Genomic DNA, 20,234 nt, shown 5'->3' on the forward strand with positions numbered 1-20,234 from the left:
AAGGAGATTACTCACATTGCTATTTTAGGTTTTGCCTTTGTGACTTCCTGGTTATAATATATTAATTAAACAATGCATACGTATTAGTATAATAACCCAATTTACATTAGTTATACCCTCCCCAAGACAGTACTCCAACGACTACGTCGGGTAGAGCCTCGACAGCCGTTACGGAGCACTAGATCGATCGGGCAGCGTATCTAATACGTAACCGGGGGTTATGATACTTACATCGAGGCAGAGCTTTGAACGACGGAAACTGAATGCCGATCATCCCAATTTATAGGGCCTGATATCGAGTTCCTCGCGCCCCGCGAAAGAGACCACAAGGGTCTTCGCGGCCCGCGAAAGAGACCACAAGGGTGTGTAGGGCCTAGGCTTGCTGAGTCGGACCAATAGCCTTGACACGAACCTGCCACGTGGCAGCTCAGGGGCTCGCCTGGTGATCTAGCTCTCGCGGCCCGCGACGGAGCTAGCCAAAGGCTTCGCGCCCCGCGAGCGCCCTTAATTCTTGTTTTTAATTGATTTTTGTTAATTTTAAGGTATTTCGGGCCTATTTTTCGTATACGGGGTGTATTTTAGGGCGTATAGGGGTGTTATAAATATTTTAGGAGGGTTGTTATATCCTCCCCCACCTTGTTTTAGAACTCATCCTCGAGGTCTACTGGAACAGGTGTGGATATTTCCTTTGTATCTCTGATTCAAGCTCCCATGTGTATTTTGGTCCTCTTTTGGAATCCCATTTCACTTTAACTAGAACCAATCTCTTGTGTTTGAGATTCTTGACTTTCCTGTCTTCAATTTGTAGTGGTCTTTCTACAAACTTAAGTTTTTCATTTACCTCTATGTCCTTAAGAGGTACTACTAATGATTCATCGGCTAAGCACTTTTTGAGATTACATACATGGAATACGTCATGTATTCCTGCCATTTCCTCTGGCAGTTGTAGCTGATAAGCTACTGGTCCTATTTTTCTAATAATCTCAAAGGGTCCAACGTACCTGGGGCTTAGCTTTCCTCTTTTGATGAATCTTACTACTACTTTCCAAGGAGAAACTTTTAATAATACCTTGTCTCCTACCTGAAATTCTAATGGTTTTCGCCTGTTATCAGCATAACTCTTTTGTCGATCGCGTGCTGCTTTTAGTCGTTCCTTGACTTGAATAATATTGTCCGTTGTTTCTTGTACTATCTCTGGTCCGGATAATTGCTTTTCCCCAATTTCTGCCCAACAGACTGGAGTTCGACACTTTCGTCCATAAAGTGCTTCGAATGGTGCAACATTGATACTGGTATGATAGCTGTAGTAAGAAAATTCTATTAAGGGTAGGTGATCGTCCCAATTTCCTCCGAAATCAATTACACAAGCTCTAAGCATATCTTCCATTATCTGAATTGGCCTTTCGCTTTGCCCATCCGTTTGAGGATGATAAGCGGTGCTTAGATTTAGCTTGGTTCTCATTGCTTTTTGGAAACTTGTCCAAAAATGAGAGGTGAAACGGCTATTTCTATCAGATACAATAGATAAAGGAATTCCATGTAATGAAACTATTTCATTTACATATAACTTGGCTAACTGTTCCATACTGAAAGTTTCCTTCATTGGTAAGAAATGAGCAGACTTAGTTAACCTATCTACAATCACCCAGATTGTATCATTACCTTTTCGTGTCTTGGGTAATTGTAACACCTCGAATTTTTGTGTCCAATAAATAAATGACACGTGTCAAATACGACAAAAAATAATATAAACCCGGATTTAATTAAGATATGCGGTAGGATTTTCGGATATGTCGACATGTCAATTTTATACCTCTGAGCGACTCCGTTATTATAAATCCCGAGACCCCAAGCAAATTTATAAGCACCTAATCTTAATCGGGTCATCATTAATATTAATCAAAACATCCAAGTTAATAAAATGGGTTCTAAAGAAAATAATGCAATGCAAATGATAAGACATGAGCCCATCCTCTTTTGCAAACCCATATTGCATAATGGGGTAGACATCTGGTCAAGTATGGGTAAAAGGCCAGCCATCAAAATTATTAATTTCAAGTTGACCATTCAAATCATGAAAGGTTAATTTTTTTTGCCACTGATGATCGCTTACGGACCGTAAGGGTCATGCCTTACGCACCGTAAGGGGGTGAAGGGGTAAAAGTGTTTCCGCCACAGGCTTACGGACCGCAAGGCCCAAGCCATACGGTCCGTAAACGATGCCCAGCGACAGAAAGTTGGCTGTTGGCTGTTTAAAGCGGTAAAACATTAATGTATGGATCTTCCAAAGATATGGGCGACCCCTAATCACTCCCTAACACTATAGGACACTTGTTGATGATCAAGGAGCATGGGTAGACTTGTTTGTCAACAATCTAGGGCCTTATGAGCACTATATAAGGGCCTCATTGCACAACAAGTTCTTCACACCCTTCTCTTGCATCTCTGATCATCTCTGGAGCTCAAGACTTCTATCTAAGCTTCACTTTTCGTGCATAGAACTTCTGTAAGTTGGTTCAACTCTTTATGGTTTTGTTTTTGCTTAGTTTTAGCTTAAAAGTCAAACCGTCGTAATTAACGGTTGACATAACGGTTAATCACAAATGGTCCAGTGATTAACCGAATCAAAAGTAGTTATAAGTTGGTATTCATGTGGGCTTTAAACCCTTAAAAGGGTTCCCCCTGATCACCACTCTAACCAGTTCAAATGACGAGTCAAACATGCTTAGAAAAAGTCAACAGAAGTACTATTTTGCGATTTACGCATAATCTGTAATGTAGATGATATGTAACCTGTTTAAACACTCATAAAACATGATAATAAGTATATTAACAAGTCTAAGCTTGTTTGATCCGGCCATTTGCTATATTGACCCGGTTCGGAGCCGAAAGTCGCAAAACTTTGACTTTTGCTTTGACTTCAGTTCTGACCCGTTTTAGGGTAATGTAGATATGCCTTAGGACTCTCTTAGGACCAGGTTGCATGATGGTATAACCCTCTGTGACCGGTTCGTCGTTTGTCCAAGTCTTTTACACCTTTCCGTTAAGTGCTTAAAAGTTGACCGTAACGCCCTTTTCAAATTAAAACGAGAATTTCGGACATGTGAAAGGACCATAACCTTGGTTACTAAATTCTAAGCATGTCCCTAAAGTTTCACGTCAATCCGAGGTCTAGAATAGAAGTTATGCTAAATAGCGCAATTAAAGAAAACTTTTGTAATAAACGGCGCAATTAGCATAACGCCTATCTAAACCAAGATTTCGACACCAAACCTTTTACACACTGATGTAAAATAATATTTTGGGATTTTTAAAGATTTTTAATTATTTTTGACCTGCTCATAACCTACGGTTATGGCATCGGTTCGGTAAATACCGAATATGCCCTTTTTGACCATAACTTGAGTTCTACAAGGTCTTTTGACCCGATTCCAGTTGCTACTGATTTTAATTAATAAATAAAGTATTTTAGACTTTATAAACTATTCGGGAAACTCAGATTTCCTCTAGAACTCTGAAACCTCTTTTATAATCTTTAAAAAGACCGAAATACCCCTACGGGGCATAATATCAACTTAAACTCGTTACGGGCATTATGGAAGGTATCCCACTGATACCACAACCTCTTTAAAGCATGTTGACTTAGGGAAACAGTGTAGGACTCTTACGGTTACCCGTTGCGCCTTTTGCGCGCCCGGTTCGGCTTATGTAACTAGTTTACATAAATTAGCCGAAACGGGTCAAACCATATTGTTTTGACCCCAAAATCCAGAGTATGATTATTATACCCATATAAAACAAGTCTTCAAACTTGTTGGGTCAAAATCACACTCCATTCACGGTTTTCGCCTTTCACGCGATTAAACCGTAACTATCCTTTGAAACCGACCGGTCTAAGCTACGGCAAATATAAAGACCCGTTAGGATTCTAATAGGTTATTTTTAAACCTTCGTTCCAGAATAGGAGACCAGTAAAAGCTATCTGTGATTTATTCAATTAAGGATTATACTTGCAAAGGTAAATACTTTTAACTTATTTTCCGTTATACGGGCTTGGGTTACGGTATCTAAAATACCGCTTGGTCGGGAAATTGACCCCAACTCATTAGTAGTTGGGTATTATCAATGTGACCCGTTTGAAAACTTGTTTTGTTGGCTTGACGCCTTTGGGGGCTTAATGACCATGTCCCGTATATCCTTGGCAGCATTTACGAATGGCCACGACCTTGACATCCCGGTGTAGGCGTACACCCGGCATTATGTCTATAATTATAAAAGTGTAGCCGTTGGTTACCCGCCACGGTTTTATACTATGTGGTGTGTCTATTAAACTTTAACCCGATACAACTCGGGCGACCGAACGCATAGTAACATGTAATTCTTTACAAGATTTAATTATAAATTATCCCAAGTTATAAAGAGTTTGTGCCTTGAGCATTTAAACCAATTTTATTAAACATTTTTACAAAAGTGTCAGTTGAATGTATTTACCAGTGTAAACTGACGTATTTTCCCCAAAAAAGACTAAATGCAGGTACTAGGCGTAATTGGCTGGGATTTCTCCTTAGCATCACTAGAAGTCTCGCAAGCTTAAGATGCCTGAAGTCTGTTGAACAATACTTTTGTTATTTCTATTTGATCCCCTGTGGATTATTATTTCAACAATGGTGATACATCGATATTACACTTAAAAGTTGAAATATATTATCTTTATGCTTCCGCTGTGCATTCTTATATTGTGTGGTTTGACTATAATGTTGCCAACTACGTCACGGTAATCCCCCACCGAGCCCACCGGTGAGACACGTGGAAATCGGGATGTGACAGTAATTTGGTAACAAAGTCCATTGTTACCAATTCCCATTTCCATATCGGCATTTCTAATTGCTGCAACAAACCTGAGGGTTTCTGATGCTCAGCATTGACCTATGAACAGGTTAGACACTTGGCAACATAAGCTGCTATATCCTTTTTCATTCCTATCCACCAGAAATTCTTTCTTAAATCTTGATACATCTTATCACTTCTAGGATGTATCGTATACTTAGACTTATGGCTTCTTCTAATATTCGGTTGTGTAGGTTTCCTAATTTAGGTATCCAAATCCTTTTCTTATGGAATCTCCATATTGCATATGTTCCTTGTTCTAATTCCTTAATCATTCCTTTCAATTTTTCAGTATCATCCTTGATTATTGATTCTTGTACTTCTCAAATTTGCTCGTTTAAATCTATCTGCAGATTTAGTTTTAGAGAACGTACTCTTTTTGATTTTTCGTGATACTTTCGACTTAAAGCATCCGCTACTACATTAGCCTTTCCTGCATGATACTGGATATTACAATCATAGTCACTAAGAATTTCCATCCAGCGTCTCTGTCTAATATTTAACTCTTTTTCCCCGAAAACATATCTTAGACTCTTATGATTGGTGAAAATGGTAAATTTACTGTAAAGGTAATGTCTCCAAATTTTAAGGGCAAAAATATGGCTCCTAACTCTAAATCATGGGTTGAATAGTTTTCTTCATGATTCTTAAGTTGTCGAGACGCATAGGCTATAACCTTTTGACGTTGCATCAACACGCATCCATAACCTAACTTAGAAGCGTCACAATAGACTACAAAGTTTTCAGTTCCTTCTGGTAACGCTAGTATGGGCGTGTTGGTTAATCTTTGCTTAAGAATTCTAAAGGGTTCTTCCTGTTGTGGTCCCTATTCAAACTTAACAGACTTACAGGCCAGCTTTGTTAAGGGAATGACTATTCTAGAAAAATCTCGGATAAACCTTCTATAATAACCTGCCAGTCTTAGAAAACTTCTAACCTCCGTTGGTGATTCAGGGACTTTTCATTTAGTAATTGCCTCAATCTTTGTGGGATCCACATGAATTCCTTCATGATTAACTAAATGTCTAAGAAATTGCACTTCTTCTAACCAAAATTTGCATTTCGAAAATTTAGCGTAAAGCTTTTCTTTTCTCAGCAAATTTAGGAGTGCATGCAGATGCGCTGCATATTCCTCTTTACTCTTAGAGTAAATGAGAATATCATCTATAAAGACAATTATGAGTTTATCCAAATATGGCTAACATATTCGGTTCATCATGTCCATAAATGCGGTTGGGGCATTGGTTAGACCAAATGGCATGACAGTAAATTCATAATGGTCATACCCTGTCCTAAAAGCGGTCTTAGGAATGTCCTCTTCCTGTACCTTTAATTGATGATATCCTGAGCGTAAATCGATCTTAGAAATGAATCGAGCTCCTTGCAGTTGATCAAACAGATCATCGATTCTCGGTAATGGGTACCGATTTTTAATAGTGACCTTATTTAATTCTCGGTAATCAATTAACGTACGCATTGACCAGTCTTTCTTTTTTACGAATAAGATCGGTGCTCCCCATGGCGATGAACTTGGCTGTATGAATCCTTTCCCCAAAAGTTCGTCTAATTGTTTCTTCAATTCTTGCATTTCTGCTGGTGCCAAACGGTAAGGTGCCTTGGTAATCGGTGTTGTTCCTAGTAGCAGATGAATTCTGAATTCGACTTCCCTGTCTGGCGGTAGTCCTGGTAGCTCTTCTGGAAACACGTCTGAGAATTGGGATACTACTGGAATATCTTTCAATTCTTTTCCTTTAGAGTTGATGATTATGGAATACTGTCACACCCCAATATTCCACGTGTTACCGGTGGGCCCGGCGGGGAGTATCGTGACGTAGTTGATATCATCATTATCAACACACACAATAATATAGCACAGCGGAAGGCTGGGTAAATAAACTATTACAAACCATACTGTCTGTCGATGTTTGAGTACAGGAATAATACAGACTGGAATGTAATAAGATCCACAGGCGGATCATAAGTACAAAGAAATATAAACTACAGACTACGGGTATCTATGGGATTTGCAAGATCCTCTATAACACCCTTTCGAGAAGTACCTGTCAATTCAATCTTTAGGAAAATACGTCAGTATACACTGGTAAATACAATTTAACTGACTCGTTTTGAAAACATTTAAGAAAATTGATTTAGATGCACATGGCACAAATCTTTTATAACTTGGGACAATCTTTATTAAGATCTTGAATACAGCTTTATATATTTGTCATACAAGTGGGGCCGGTTTGGAAGCCGGACATGATTAAGTGACTCACCACTAATAGAACCCACAGAGGAGTTATCCCCAACTTGTCGGTAATTTAATATTTAGCATTTGCATCTGTCAGGTCCATGCCTGCACCCCGTGCATAGGTCGTGGCCATTAATAATTTAAATGAGCCGAGGATATCCAGGACACGGTCGTTAACCCCCAAATGTTTATGTTATCAAATAATACAGATTAAAACGGGTCATGCGGATTTATTAAATCACAATCCGACAAAATAATCCCATACCCGACCAATCGGTATTAATATACCGTATCCCAAGCCCGTATAGGGAAAATAAGTTAAAAGTATTTACCTGGTGGTAGCAGTAAATTCCTAAGGTTCTTGAAAGGCACTTTTTACCGGAAGCTATAAATCTGTATGGAAGGTTTAATTAGCCTATTAGGATGCTAACGGGTCTTTAATTAAGTCAAGGACTTAGACCGGCTAGCTAGAAGGAAACCTTATGGACTTAACGGTAGATTAAGCGGAGACCGGGTTAGAACGTGATTTAGACCCGACAAGCTTGGATACTTGTATAATATGGGTAAACTAAACACATTCTGGAAAATGAGAATTTAATGACAAGGTTAAGCCCGTTTCGGCTATTTTACGTAAACTAGTCACGTAAACCGATCCGAACGCGTAAATGCGTAACAGGTAACCAAATAAATTAATTACAGGTCTTAATCATTATTATGCTCAAAATATGTTAATATATCAGTAGTATATTAAAATTTATGCCCAAAAAGCAATTTAAACCAAAATAAGTCCCATAAGGGCATTTTGGTAATTTTACATAGGCTTAAAAGGGTTAAAATAGACTTCTGAGTTTTAAAACTTTAGTTTACTGTAATATTATGTAAATTAGCTTAAAACATCAGTAGGTTATGAGTTTTATATGACAAATATAGTCTTGACACATACTAGGTGCTAAAAACGCTAAAATGTGATTTAAAGGGCTATTATGGTAAAAATTGGAAATCTGAGATTTTGATTAGTTTATAAAGTTCAAAATATTATATTTATCATATAGAATTAGTAGCAAAAAGTTTGGTATTAAAATGTTAGGTAAAACTCATTTTATGGATGAAAAGGGTAAAACCGGTAGTTACCGAAATTAGGCTATAATCCTATGTTATGCTCAGCCTAAAAATAATTAAAAATTTTAAAAAATCCCAAAATATCATTTAACATCAGTAGGTAAAGAGTTTGGTGTCAAAGATCGGGTTTAGATAAGCTTCATGCTAATTACGCCTTTTAATTACTAAAAATTCCTTAATTACGCTATTGAGCATAACTCCCATTCTAGACCTCAAACTGATGTCAAATTTTCGGGACATATCTAAATATCAGTAGCAAAGGTTTTAGTTCATTCACATTGCTAGAAATCTTGGTTTTATGCAAAAAGGGCGTTTTAGGCATTAATGAGCATAATTACGATCAAGAGCATATATACAAACGATTAGGCACCATGCAATATAACTTCAGAGGGTTATACTACAATGTAATATGGTCCTAATGGAAGCTTAAAACATAGAAGAATTAAGCTTGAACGGGTCAGAACTGAAAGTCAAAGCAAAAGTCAAGCTTTTGCGACTTTCGGTTATAATCTGCCCTTAGACTATTAATTGTCGGATTAGGACTGTTAAAACATGTTTAGATAGTTATTACCAAGTCATTAGAATGTTAAAATGTAATTTAGAACATCTGGTTTATTAATTAAAATCATTTTTGTCATTTCTGTCCAGTTTGACTTTTTGTCAAACTACTTTGACCCGACATTTAATCAGTCAAACTAGATAATTAGGAGACACCCTTTCAGGGGTTAATCACCTATACTAATGTGGTTTCATAACCACTTTCAATTTGATCAGTGGTTAAGCCACATGTAATTAAAACGAAAGTCAAACTGATTATACACTAAGTTTGACTTTTAAGTAATTAGGCTAAATTAAACAACTAAATAAGTAATCAGAAGCTTAATAATGGTCCTAGCAATCTTTTCTACACTTGTAATCCTCTTGTTACTGATGAGAGCTCCAGAGCAAGTCCCACAATTGAAGTGTTGCAAATGATGTTCAAGAACATAAGACTAAGCTTTCTTATATAGTGAATTCCATTGATCTTGATCATTTCCAGGTGTAATTGGGGGCCCTAGGATCACCCCAGGTGTCCTAGCTAGTGATTTAAACCGACATATAGCTCCAAAGATCGTTACAACCTAGACTAAGGCGGTGGAACAGCCAAACCCGCACCTGGCATGTAATTTCTGTATCTGGCAGTCTTTCGCGGGCCGCGTAAGACTTAAGGGTGTCTTACGTGGGCCGCCTGGACCGGATTAACTGGTAAAACAAGTTTGAATGTTGGCAGTTTCAGTCCCTGGTCGTTTTTAATCCTTTTTAACCTTATTTTAGACATATGAGGCCCTTGTAGTCAGTATATTAAGGCTCCATGATGAATAAACTAACTTCGTTAAGCTTGGGTTCGTTAAATTTCTTCATGAAAGCAAGTTTCATCAAGTTGACGCTTTTAACCCAAAGTTTAGAAAACATGCTTAACGATCTCAGAATCACGTGAAATTTTTACCACATTTTCTCGGGAGTATATTTGAATATTACGAAGCATCGGTTTCGTTAAAAGGCCACTCAGAGGTCAGAATTGACATATTGACACTTTTAACCCTTGTAATTGATTATTTTCACAAACGACTTCGTATACCCAATCAATCACCCATTCAAGAATATTTTCTTCACGTGTGGTCACTCAGAGGCTTAAGTTTGGCATGTTGACACTTTTAGTCCTTTCGTTTGCATATTTTCACTTGTTGTCAACTTTAGTCCCTTAAACTTAATTTTTCGCATAACCGGAGTTTAGGACACGTGTCTATGTATAATTGGACACGTTTTTACGTGGTGTTACATCCTCACCCCCCTTAAAAGAAATCTCGACCCCGAGATTTACTTGAATAAGTGAGGGTACTTCTATCTCATAGTGGATTCAACTTCCCACGTATACTCGGGACCTCTGCAAGCGTCCCATTTGACCTTTACTATAGGTACATACTTCCTTCGGAGCTTTTTGACTTGTCGATCCTCGATCAGTATAGGTTTCTCAATGAACCTCAAGCTTTTATCAACTTGCACGTCTTTATGAGACATAGCTAGAGATTCATCGGCTAAACATTTCTTGAGATTACAAACGTGGAACACATCATGAATTCCACTCAGCTCCTATGGCAATCTTAACTTATAAGCTACACTGCCGACACATTCGATGATCTCGAATGGTCCTATATATCTAGGGCTCAACTTGCCCCATTTACCAAAACACATCACACCTTTCCAAGGTGACACTTTCAATAAAACTTTATCGCCTACTTCAAACTTGAGAGGCTTTCGCCTCTTATCAGCATAACTTTTCTGCCTATCTCTGGTAGCTTTTAGGCGATCACGAATCTGGACAATCTTGTCCGTAGTTTCAAGGACTATATCAGGTCCTGATATCTGGGCTTCTCCTACTTCTGCTCAACAGACAGGCGTTCTGCATTTCCTACCATATAATGCCTCAAAAGGCGCAGCCTGAATGCTGGTATGATAACTATTATTATAGGAGAACTCAATCAATGGCAGGTGGTCATCCCAACTACTACCCAAATCAATAACACATGCACGAAGCATGTCTTCCAAAGTTTGAATAGTACGCTCGCTCTGACCATCTGTCTGGGGATGGTAAGCAGTACTAAAATTCAAACGAGTGCCCAAAGATTGTTGGAAACTTTTCCAAAAGTGAGAGGTGTATCTAGTATCCCTATCAGAGATAATAGCCACCGGTACTCCATGAAGAGCTACAATCTTATCGACATACAACTGGGCTAACTTATCAGAGCTATGAGTCTCCTTGATGGGCAAGAATGAGCTGACTTCGTCAATCTATCAACAATGACCCATATAGTATCATTTCCGTGCCTTGTTTTAGGTAACTTGGTTATAAAATCCATGGTTACCATTTCCCATTTCCAAGTGGGAAGTTCCGGCTGTTGTAGAAGACCTGATGGCTTTTGATGTTCAGCCTTAATCTGAGCACATGTCAGGCACTTAGCTACATGGGTGGCAATAGATTTCTTCAAACCTATCCACAAGTAATTGGCCTTTAAGTCTTGATACATCTTGTCACCTCCCGAGTGAACCGAATACTTAAAGTTGTGGGCTTCCTGAAGGATCACATCCCGAAGTCCTCCTTGAATAGGAACCCAAATTCTACCATTCATTCTAAGAATTCCATCCTTTCCAGGTGTTAACTGTTCAACAGTTACACCTAACTTTTTGTTTGGAAGATTAACTTCCAATACAGCGTCCTTCTGTGCAGCTAATAGTCTTTCATTCAGACTATTCTTCAATTCAATGCTCTTTGCATTGATCCTAATCGGTTTAACTCTTTCTTTTCGGCTTAGAGCATCTGCGACCACATTCGCCTTACCGGGATGGTAGCGAATCTCGCAATCATAATCATTTAAAGTTTCCATCCAACGGCGTTGTCTCATATTGAGCTCTTTTTGGTTGAATAGATGTTGGAGACTTTTGTGATCTGAATAGATTACACATTTTGTTCCATACAAATAGTGTCTCCATAACTTTAGTGCGAATACAACGACACCCAATTCCAAATCATGGGTGGTGTAATTCTTTTCGTGCACCTTTAGTTGTCGCGATGCATAGGCAATTACATTGCCCCGTTGCATAAGTACACATCCCATGCCAGTGTGTGAAGCATCGCCGTATACAACAAACTCTTCAATTCCCTCTGGTAAGGATAAAACCGGAGCATTGCTCAATCTTTGTTTTAGAGTCTCGAAAGATTCCTGCTGCTTGGGACCCCAGACAAATTTTACATTCTTGCGGGTCAAGGAGGTTAATGGTGCAGCTATTCTTGAGAAGTTCTCGATGAACCTTCTATAATATCCTGCTAAACCCAGAAAGCTGCGAATTTCTGTAGGTGTCTTAGGTGCTTCCCAATTCATAACAGCTGCGAATTTCTGTAGGTGTCTTAGGTGCTTCCCAATTCATAATAGCCTCTACCTTGGCAGGATCTACTTGAATACCTTGTTCACTGACAACGTGTCTAAGGAACTGGACCTTACGAAGCCAAAATTCACACTTGGAGAATTTGGCATACAACTTCTCCTGTCGAAGTAGTCCTAAAATACACCGAAGGTGCTTTTCATGCTCCACTTGGCTACGTGATTAAATAAGGATGTCGTCTATAAAGACAATGACAAACTTATCTAAATATGGCTTGCAAACTCTATTCATGAGGTCCATAAATGCTGCAGCCGCATTAGTGAGCCCAAAAGGCATCACTAAGAACTCGAGATGTCCATACCTCGTCCTAAATGCTGTCTTCGGAACATCTTCAGTTCGAGCCTTGAGTTGATGATACCCAGATCTCAAATCAATCTTTGAGAAATAACTCGCTCCTTGGAGTTGATCAAACAAGTCATCGATCCTGGGTAAAGGATAACGATTCTTGATCGTTACCTTATTCAGTTCACGGTAATCAATGCATAAGCGCATTGATCCATCCTTCTTTTTCACAAACAGAATTGGAGCTCCCCAAGGCGAAGAGCTGGGCTGAATGAAACCCTTTTCTAACAAATCATCCAGTTGAGTTCTGAGCTCCTTCATTTCGGTAGGCGCTAGACGATACGGAGCTCGTGCAATAGGCGCAGATCCAAGGAGGATGTCTATCCTGAATTCTACTTGCCACTCAGGAGGTAGTCCAGGTAATTCGTCAGGAAAGATATCTGGATACTCTGAAATGATCGGAATATCTTCAATCTTCGGCTTCGGGTCATTGACAGTCACTTGTGCCATGTAAATGACACATCCGCCCTTTAAACACTGGGATACTTTAAGAATAGACACATTGCTGGGCAACCCGTACTGTGTGTCTCCTTGGATAGTGACTGATTCACCGGAGGGGGTTTTGATAATGATAAGCTTTTTATCACAGGCAATTTGGGCTTGGTTATGTGACAACCAATCCATGCCTAAAACTATATCAAAACCGGCCAATTTCATTGGCAGGAGGGACAACGGGATAGAATGGTTCTTAATGGATTTGGAACATCCATCAAGAAGAGTTGAAGCTGATTCTAAGGTACCATCAGCGAGTTCTACCTCATACTTTATGTCTAGAGTCTTAATAGGCAAATTCAACAACTTACAGAACTTATGATCTACAAAGGACTTATCAGCACCGGAATCAAATAAGACTCTAGCATAAGTATTATTGATGAGGAACATACCTGTTATTACGTTATCATCATTCACTGCTTCCCGTGCCTGCATCTGAAACACCCTGGCATTGTTCTTCTTAGCCTCCTCAGGCTTCTTCGCATTCTTGGGGCAATTGGTCTTGATGTGCCCTTTTTCATTGCAACCGTAACAGGTTGCATCCTTTATATTCCGGCACTCGACAGACTTGTGCCCCTTTTTCTTACAGATCCCACATGGTTTGGCCTGTGGGTCCTGGTTGCACTTGCCAAAATGCCTTTTGTGGCAAGTCTTACATCTGGGCTTATCACCAGTTTGCCCTTTCTTGGAACCAGAGTTCCCCTTTCCTTTCTTGTTCGACTGGGAGGACTGATCATCCTCTCTCTTCCTCTTCCCTTCTTCAGAATTCTTCTTCGCCCTACTCCTCACAATATCCAAAGTGAGGGATAAAGATAGATCCACAGCGGATCTATAGGTGGTAGGCTTTGAAGCCTTAACATTCCCCTTAACTTCAGGGGCCAAACCACCAATAAAACGCGCAATGCGCTTGGGCTCAGGTGTGACTAGATACGGTACAAGCCTCGACATGGAATTGAAACTAGTCACATAGGATCTACAGTCTAGATTCTTCATCACGAGGGTGAGAAAATTAGTCTCTATGCGCTCTACTTCATGCTGAGGACAATAAGTGTCCTTAACCAGATCAACAAACTTCTCCCATGAGAGATTATACAAATGCACTTTCCCAGTGGATTATACAAGAGCTTTCCACCATGTAAGGGCATCGCCCTTAAAAGATTGGGAGACAAACATAACCACATCTTCTTTAGCGCAACCGCTAATATCTATCACTGTTTCCATCTCATCTAACCACTTCATACAGTCTATCGCCTCTTTTTCTCCTGTAAAGTCTCTTGGCTTACAGGAAACAAAATATTTGTAAGTACAACCTTTGGCGTGCCTAAGGGTAGGCTCAGGAACAACCTACTTCTTGGGTACACTACCCTGGTTAGATGAGTGCAGGGACTCACTTTTCCTGTGAGTTTGTGGTTGAGAATGGGTTTTCGAAAGAGTTTGAGACCGAACAACACTCGGCTCTTTAAACTTAGCCTCTACCGCTTGAGAAACTGCAGCAGTGATCAAGCTTGCAGTTCGGCACCAGTAATATTGATTCTGGTGTTGCCCTCTGCTGGATGACTATTTGCTTCGTCTGAGCCAGCCATTTCTGGATGCTATAATATAGACAATAATAATAATTTAAATTACATATAGATTCATCGCATTGATGATCCAATGGTCATGGTATTATTAAACCATTTAGACCATTTCAAATCATAACTAAAAGTTAATAGAATGCATTATTCTTTACATTATTGGGCAGGGGAAGGATAGAAATTTCACAACTGCCAATGTCGTAAAAGACATTTTATTCATTATTAAACTCGTCTCGACGGACATTTAAATAGCATAGGAAGCTTGTCACAAGGACGAGTTAAGATCTATCTAACGATCTCTAAGACCAGTGATCTTTTAAGGGTTGAACAAAGTTCATCGCCTTTTTGACAAGAAGTTTATAAATTATACTTTCATTGCCGTTTTTACACCTTTGCTTTAAAAGCATGTATCTCAAATGGATGTCTTGGTGTATACATCATATTGATGTTTACTAGCCATGATTCGCATTGATCATTTTAGCTTTATATGACTTGGAGAAATCCAAGTACCTTTTGGAAGCTTGTGTGGTTTCTCGTACCGCACAGCTAGGAATGTTAACATGTTTTCAAATGTTAACAGAGATTTGCTATCTCAAAAAGGTTGTACCATCATAGCCAAATAATACTTTGGCTAGGTTATACCTCTAAGAATTTCTTTGGCAGATCAATTATAAATTGAAAAGAGATAACAGGGTGTAATAAAATACACAATTAAAAACCAAAGTTAAAACTTCATTAAGCTGAAAACAAGTACAATTGCCCTAAATGGGACTTAGAAAAAGACAAACTACCCGCGCAGGGGCATACAGAAAGGAAAATAAGTCTACGCAGGGACTTGATACAGAAACTAAACAAATGTCCACGCAGGGACACGATTACAACAACCAAGAAAACAAAACAATCCTCTACTTCTTCTTCCCTTTGATAAGGTTCGCAAGGCCTTTCATGAAACTAGTATGCCCTTCCTTGTTCTTCCTAGCCTTGTTCTCAACCTTATCTAGCCTCTCCAGAATTTCTTGAGTTTGTTGCTGTTGCTGAAGCTGCTGGGGAGGAGGTGGCTGGTACGACGGGTACTGGTAACCCTGATCCGGGTATCCAGCTGGATGCATAGGAGGGTAAGTAGAAGGATAGAGGTGGTGATACTGCGCAGCCGTAAGGTACGGGTCCTGAGATATATAGTCCGAGGGGTACCCCGATGGGTTCTCATAAGGATTGTACCCGGAAGGACCTGGGTATGTCGGGATTGGGTTATCAAAACCCACAGGCGGCTGAGGTGGTGCATAAGAAGCTTGCGGAGGATTAGCCTTCGGTGCTGCATTTGAGGGCCCACCCATCTGGGGGTCCTCTGGAATAGGGGGATAGGAACTCGAACCATGAGAAGAACTGAAATGGGGTCCTCCTCTTACGGACATACGTGCGTTCCTCCTTCGCCTCGGAGGCTCGGGAGGTGGCTGCGGTGGCTGCTGCGGTGGCTCCTCTACTGGGAATGGTGGTGGTGAGACAGCTTGAAGTTGAAGATCTTCCAAAGGTGGTTGGACTGGGGAGCTATGGTAAGATGGTGTAAAGAACCAGTCATATGTAGCCATTTTCTCCTGGCACGAGTCGGGCCCATGGTATGGGGATCCCTAAAACGGAGACCCACTAGATATGCTGATAGGGTGGCCCGGGGTTCCTGTTTGCATCTCCGGGTCGGGGTCATCATCCATCTCCATTTCCTGAGAGAAATGGTCCTTAGGGCCCAATGGGTTATAGCCAAGAAAATCATTAACATAATCAGCTGGGTTGAACTGTCCCGGGGAGTAGGGGGAGTCAGAGTGATGAAACAAGTGAGATTGCAAAGAGTTATGCGACGGGTAAAACTCGTGCGAATGGTGAGATTGTTGAGAGTGATGAGAGTGTTCAGGTTCGTTTGGAGTAAACGGCCCGAAAGACGGATGAAAGGAAGGTGAAGAGCTTAGCGAGATTGAGTGTCTTGCCGGCTCGTAAGGTTGACCCCACATATCGTGAGAGTCGGAGGAGGATAGAGACGCCGATGGAGTGCGTCTGTGTGATGGTCCAGCTGATGACGGTCCTCCCCACATGGGACCCTTGCCTCGTCCTCTTACTCTTGGAGGCATGATGGTGAGTTTTCTTGTTGAAACAAGAAAACAAAAATAAAACAAAACATAATAACAGCAAAGGAAAAGTAAAGATGCATCCTAGGTCATTTGCCTAGACTCGAGAGTCTAAGGAATGTGCTTATTGTGTCATTGAGATTAAACACAAAAGGTTAGTGTTTAATTCACTCAATGTTGGCTCTGACACCAACCTATCACACCCCAATATTCCACGTGTTACCGGTGGGCCCGGCGGGGAGTATCGTGACGTAGTTGATATCATCATTGTCAACACACACAATAATATAGCACAGCGGAAGGCTGGGTAAATAAACTATTACAAACCATACTGTCTGTCGATGTTCGAGTACATGAATAATACAGACTGGAATGTAATAAGATCCTCAGGCGGATCATAAAGTACAAAGAAATATAAACTACAGACTACGGGTATTTATGGGATTTGCAAGATCCTCTATAACACCCTATAGCTCCAGCCTATTTTGAGAAGTACACGTCAATTCAATCTTTAGGAAAATACGTCAGTATACACTGGTAAATACAATTTAACTGACTCGTTTTGAAAACATTTAAGAAAATTGATTTAGATGCACATGTCACAAATCTTTTATAACTTGGGACAATCTTTATTAAGATCTTGTATACAGCTTTATATATTTGTCATACAAGTGGGGCCGGTTTGGAAGCCGGACATGATTAACTGACTCACCACTTATAGAACCCACAGAGGAGTTATCCCCAACTTGTGGGTAATTTAATATTTAGCATTTGCATCTGTCAGGTGCATGCCTGCACCCCGTGCATAGGTCGTGGCCATTAATAATTTAAATGAGCCGAGGATATCCAGGACACGGTCGTTAACCCCCAAATGTTTATGTTATCAAATAATACAGATTAAAACGGGTCATGCGGATTTATTAAATCACAATCCGACAAAATAATCCCATACCCGACCAAGCGGTATTAATATACCATATCCCAAGCCCGTATAGGGAAAATAAGTTAAAAGTATTTACCTGGTGGTAGCAGTAAGTTCCTAAGGTTCTTGAAAGGCACTTTTTACCGGAAGCTATAAATCTGTATAGAAGGTTTAATTAGCCTATTAGGATGCTAACGTGTCTTTATTTAAGTCAAGGACTTAGACCGGCTAGCTAGAAGGAAACCTTATGGACTTAACGGTAGATTAAGCGGAGACCGGGTTAGAACGTGATTTAGACCCGACAAGCTTGGATACTTGTATAATATGGGTAAACTAAATACATTCTGGAAAATGAGAATTTAATGACAAGGTTAAGCCCGTTTTGGCTATTTTACGTAAACTAGTCACGTAAACCGATCCGAACGCGTAAATGCGTAACGAGTAACCAAATAAATTAATTACAGGTCTTAATCATTATTATGCTCAAAATATGTTAATATATCAGTAGTATATTAACATTTATGCCCAAAAAGCAATTTAAACCAAAATAAGTCCCATAAGGGCATTTTGGTAATTTTACATAGGCTTAAAAGGGTTAAAATAGACTTCTGAGTTTTAAAACTTTAGTTTACTGTAATATTATGTAAATTAGCTTAAAACATCAGTAGGTTATGAGTTTTATATGACAAATATAGTCTTGACACATACTAGGTGCTAAAAACGCTAAAATGCGATTTAAAGGGCTATTATGGTAAAAATAGGAAATCTGAGATTTTGATCAGTTTATAAAGTTCAAAATATTATATTTATCATATAGAATCAGTAGCAAAAATTTGGTATTAAAATGTTAGGTAAAACTCATTTTATGGATGAAAAGGGTAAAACCGGTAGTTACCGAAATTAGGCTATAATCCTATGTTATGCTCAACCTAAAAATAATTAAAAATTTCCAAAAATCCCAAAATATCATTTAACATCAGTAGGTAAAGAGTTTGGTTCCAAAGATCGGGCTTAGATAAGCTTCATGCTAATTACGCCTTTTAATTACTAAAAATTCCTTAATTACGCTATTGAGCATAACTCTCATTCTAGACCTCAAACTGATGTCAAATTTTCGGGACATGTCTAAATATCAGTAGCAAAGGTTTTAGTTCATTCACATTTCTAGAAATCTTGGTTTTATGCAAAAAGGGCGTTTTAGGCATTAATGAGCATAATTACGATCAAGAGCATATATTACAAACGATTAGGCACCATGCAATATAACTTCAGAGGGTTATACTACAATGTAATATGGTCCTAATGGAAGCTTAATACATAGAAGAATTAAGCTTGAACGGGTCAGAACTGAAAGTCAAAGCAAAAGTCAAGCTTTTGCGACTTTCGGTTATAATCTGCCCTTAGACTATTAATTGTCGGATTAGGACTGTTAAAACATGTTTAGATAGTCATTACCAAGTCATTAGAATGTTAAAATGTAATTTAGAACCTCTGGTTTATTAAATAAAATCATTTTTTTCATTTCTGTCCAGTTTGATTTTTGTCAAAACTACTTTGACCCGACATTTAATCAGTCAAACTAGATAATTAGGAGACACCCTTTCAGGGGTTAATCACCTATACTAATGTGGTTTCATAACCACTTTCAATTTGATCAGTGGTTAAGCCACATGTAATTAAAACGAAAGTCAAACTGATTATACACTAAGTTTGACTTTTAAGTAATTAGGCTAAATTAAACAACTAAATAAGTAATCAGAAGCTTAGTAATGGTCCTAGCAATCTTTTCTACACTTGTAATCCTCTTGTTACTGATGAGAGCTCCAGAGCAAGTCCCACAATTGAAGTGTTGCAAATGATGTTCAAGAACATAAGACTAAGCTTTCTTATATAGTGAATTCCATTGATCTTGATCATTTCCAGGTGCAATTGGGGGCCCTAGGATCACCCCAGGTGTCCTAGCTAGTGATTTAAACCGACATATAGCTCCAAAGATCGTTACAACCTAGACTAAGGCGGTGGAACAGCCAAACCTGCACCTGGCATGTAATTTCTGTATCTGGCAGTCTTTCGCGGGCCGCGTAAGACTTAAGGGTGTCTTACGTGGGCCGCCTGGACCGGATTAACTGGTAAAACAAGTTTGAATGTTGGCAGTTTCAGTCCCTGGTCGTTTTTAATCCTTTTTAACCTTATTTTAGACATATGAGGCCCTTGTAGTCAGTATATTAAGGCTCCATGATGAATAAACTAACTTCGTTAAGCTTGGGTTCGTTAAATTTCTTCATGAAAGCAAGTTTCATCAAGTTGACGCTTTTAACCCAAAGTTTAGAAAACATGCTTAACTATCTCGGAATCACGTGAAATTTTTACCACATTTTCTCGGGAGTATATTTGAGTATTACAAAGCCTCGGTTTCGTTAAAAGGCCACTCAGAGGTCAGAATTGACATATTGACACTTTTAACCCTTGTACTTGATTATTTTCACAAACGACTTCGAATACCCAATCAATCACCCATTCAAGAATATTTTCTTCACGTGTGGTCATTCAGAGGC

General features: G+C 39.3%; 1 protein-coding gene across 1 annotated transcript; it reads right to left on the reverse strand.

Annotated features, from left to right (window-relative positions):
* Positions 1-15,548: 15,548 nt before the first annotated feature.
* Positions 15,549-16,229, reverse strand: LOC110920069 (leucine-rich repeat extensin-like protein 5). Its single transcript, XM_022164307.1, has one exon. It carries the CDS (start codon positions 16,227-16,229, stop codon positions 15,549-15,551), a length of 681 nt encoding a protein of 226 aa, XP_022019999.1.
* Between the last annotated feature and the right edge of the window lie 4,005 nt (positions 16,230-20,234).

This window comes from Helianthus annuus, chromosome 16, assembly GCF_002127325.2.
Source record: "Helianthus annuus cultivar XRQ/B chromosome 16, HanXRQr2.0-SUNRISE, whole genome shotgun sequence".
NCBI lineage: Eukaryota > Viridiplantae > Streptophyta > Magnoliopsida > Asterales > Asteraceae > Helianthus > Helianthus annuus.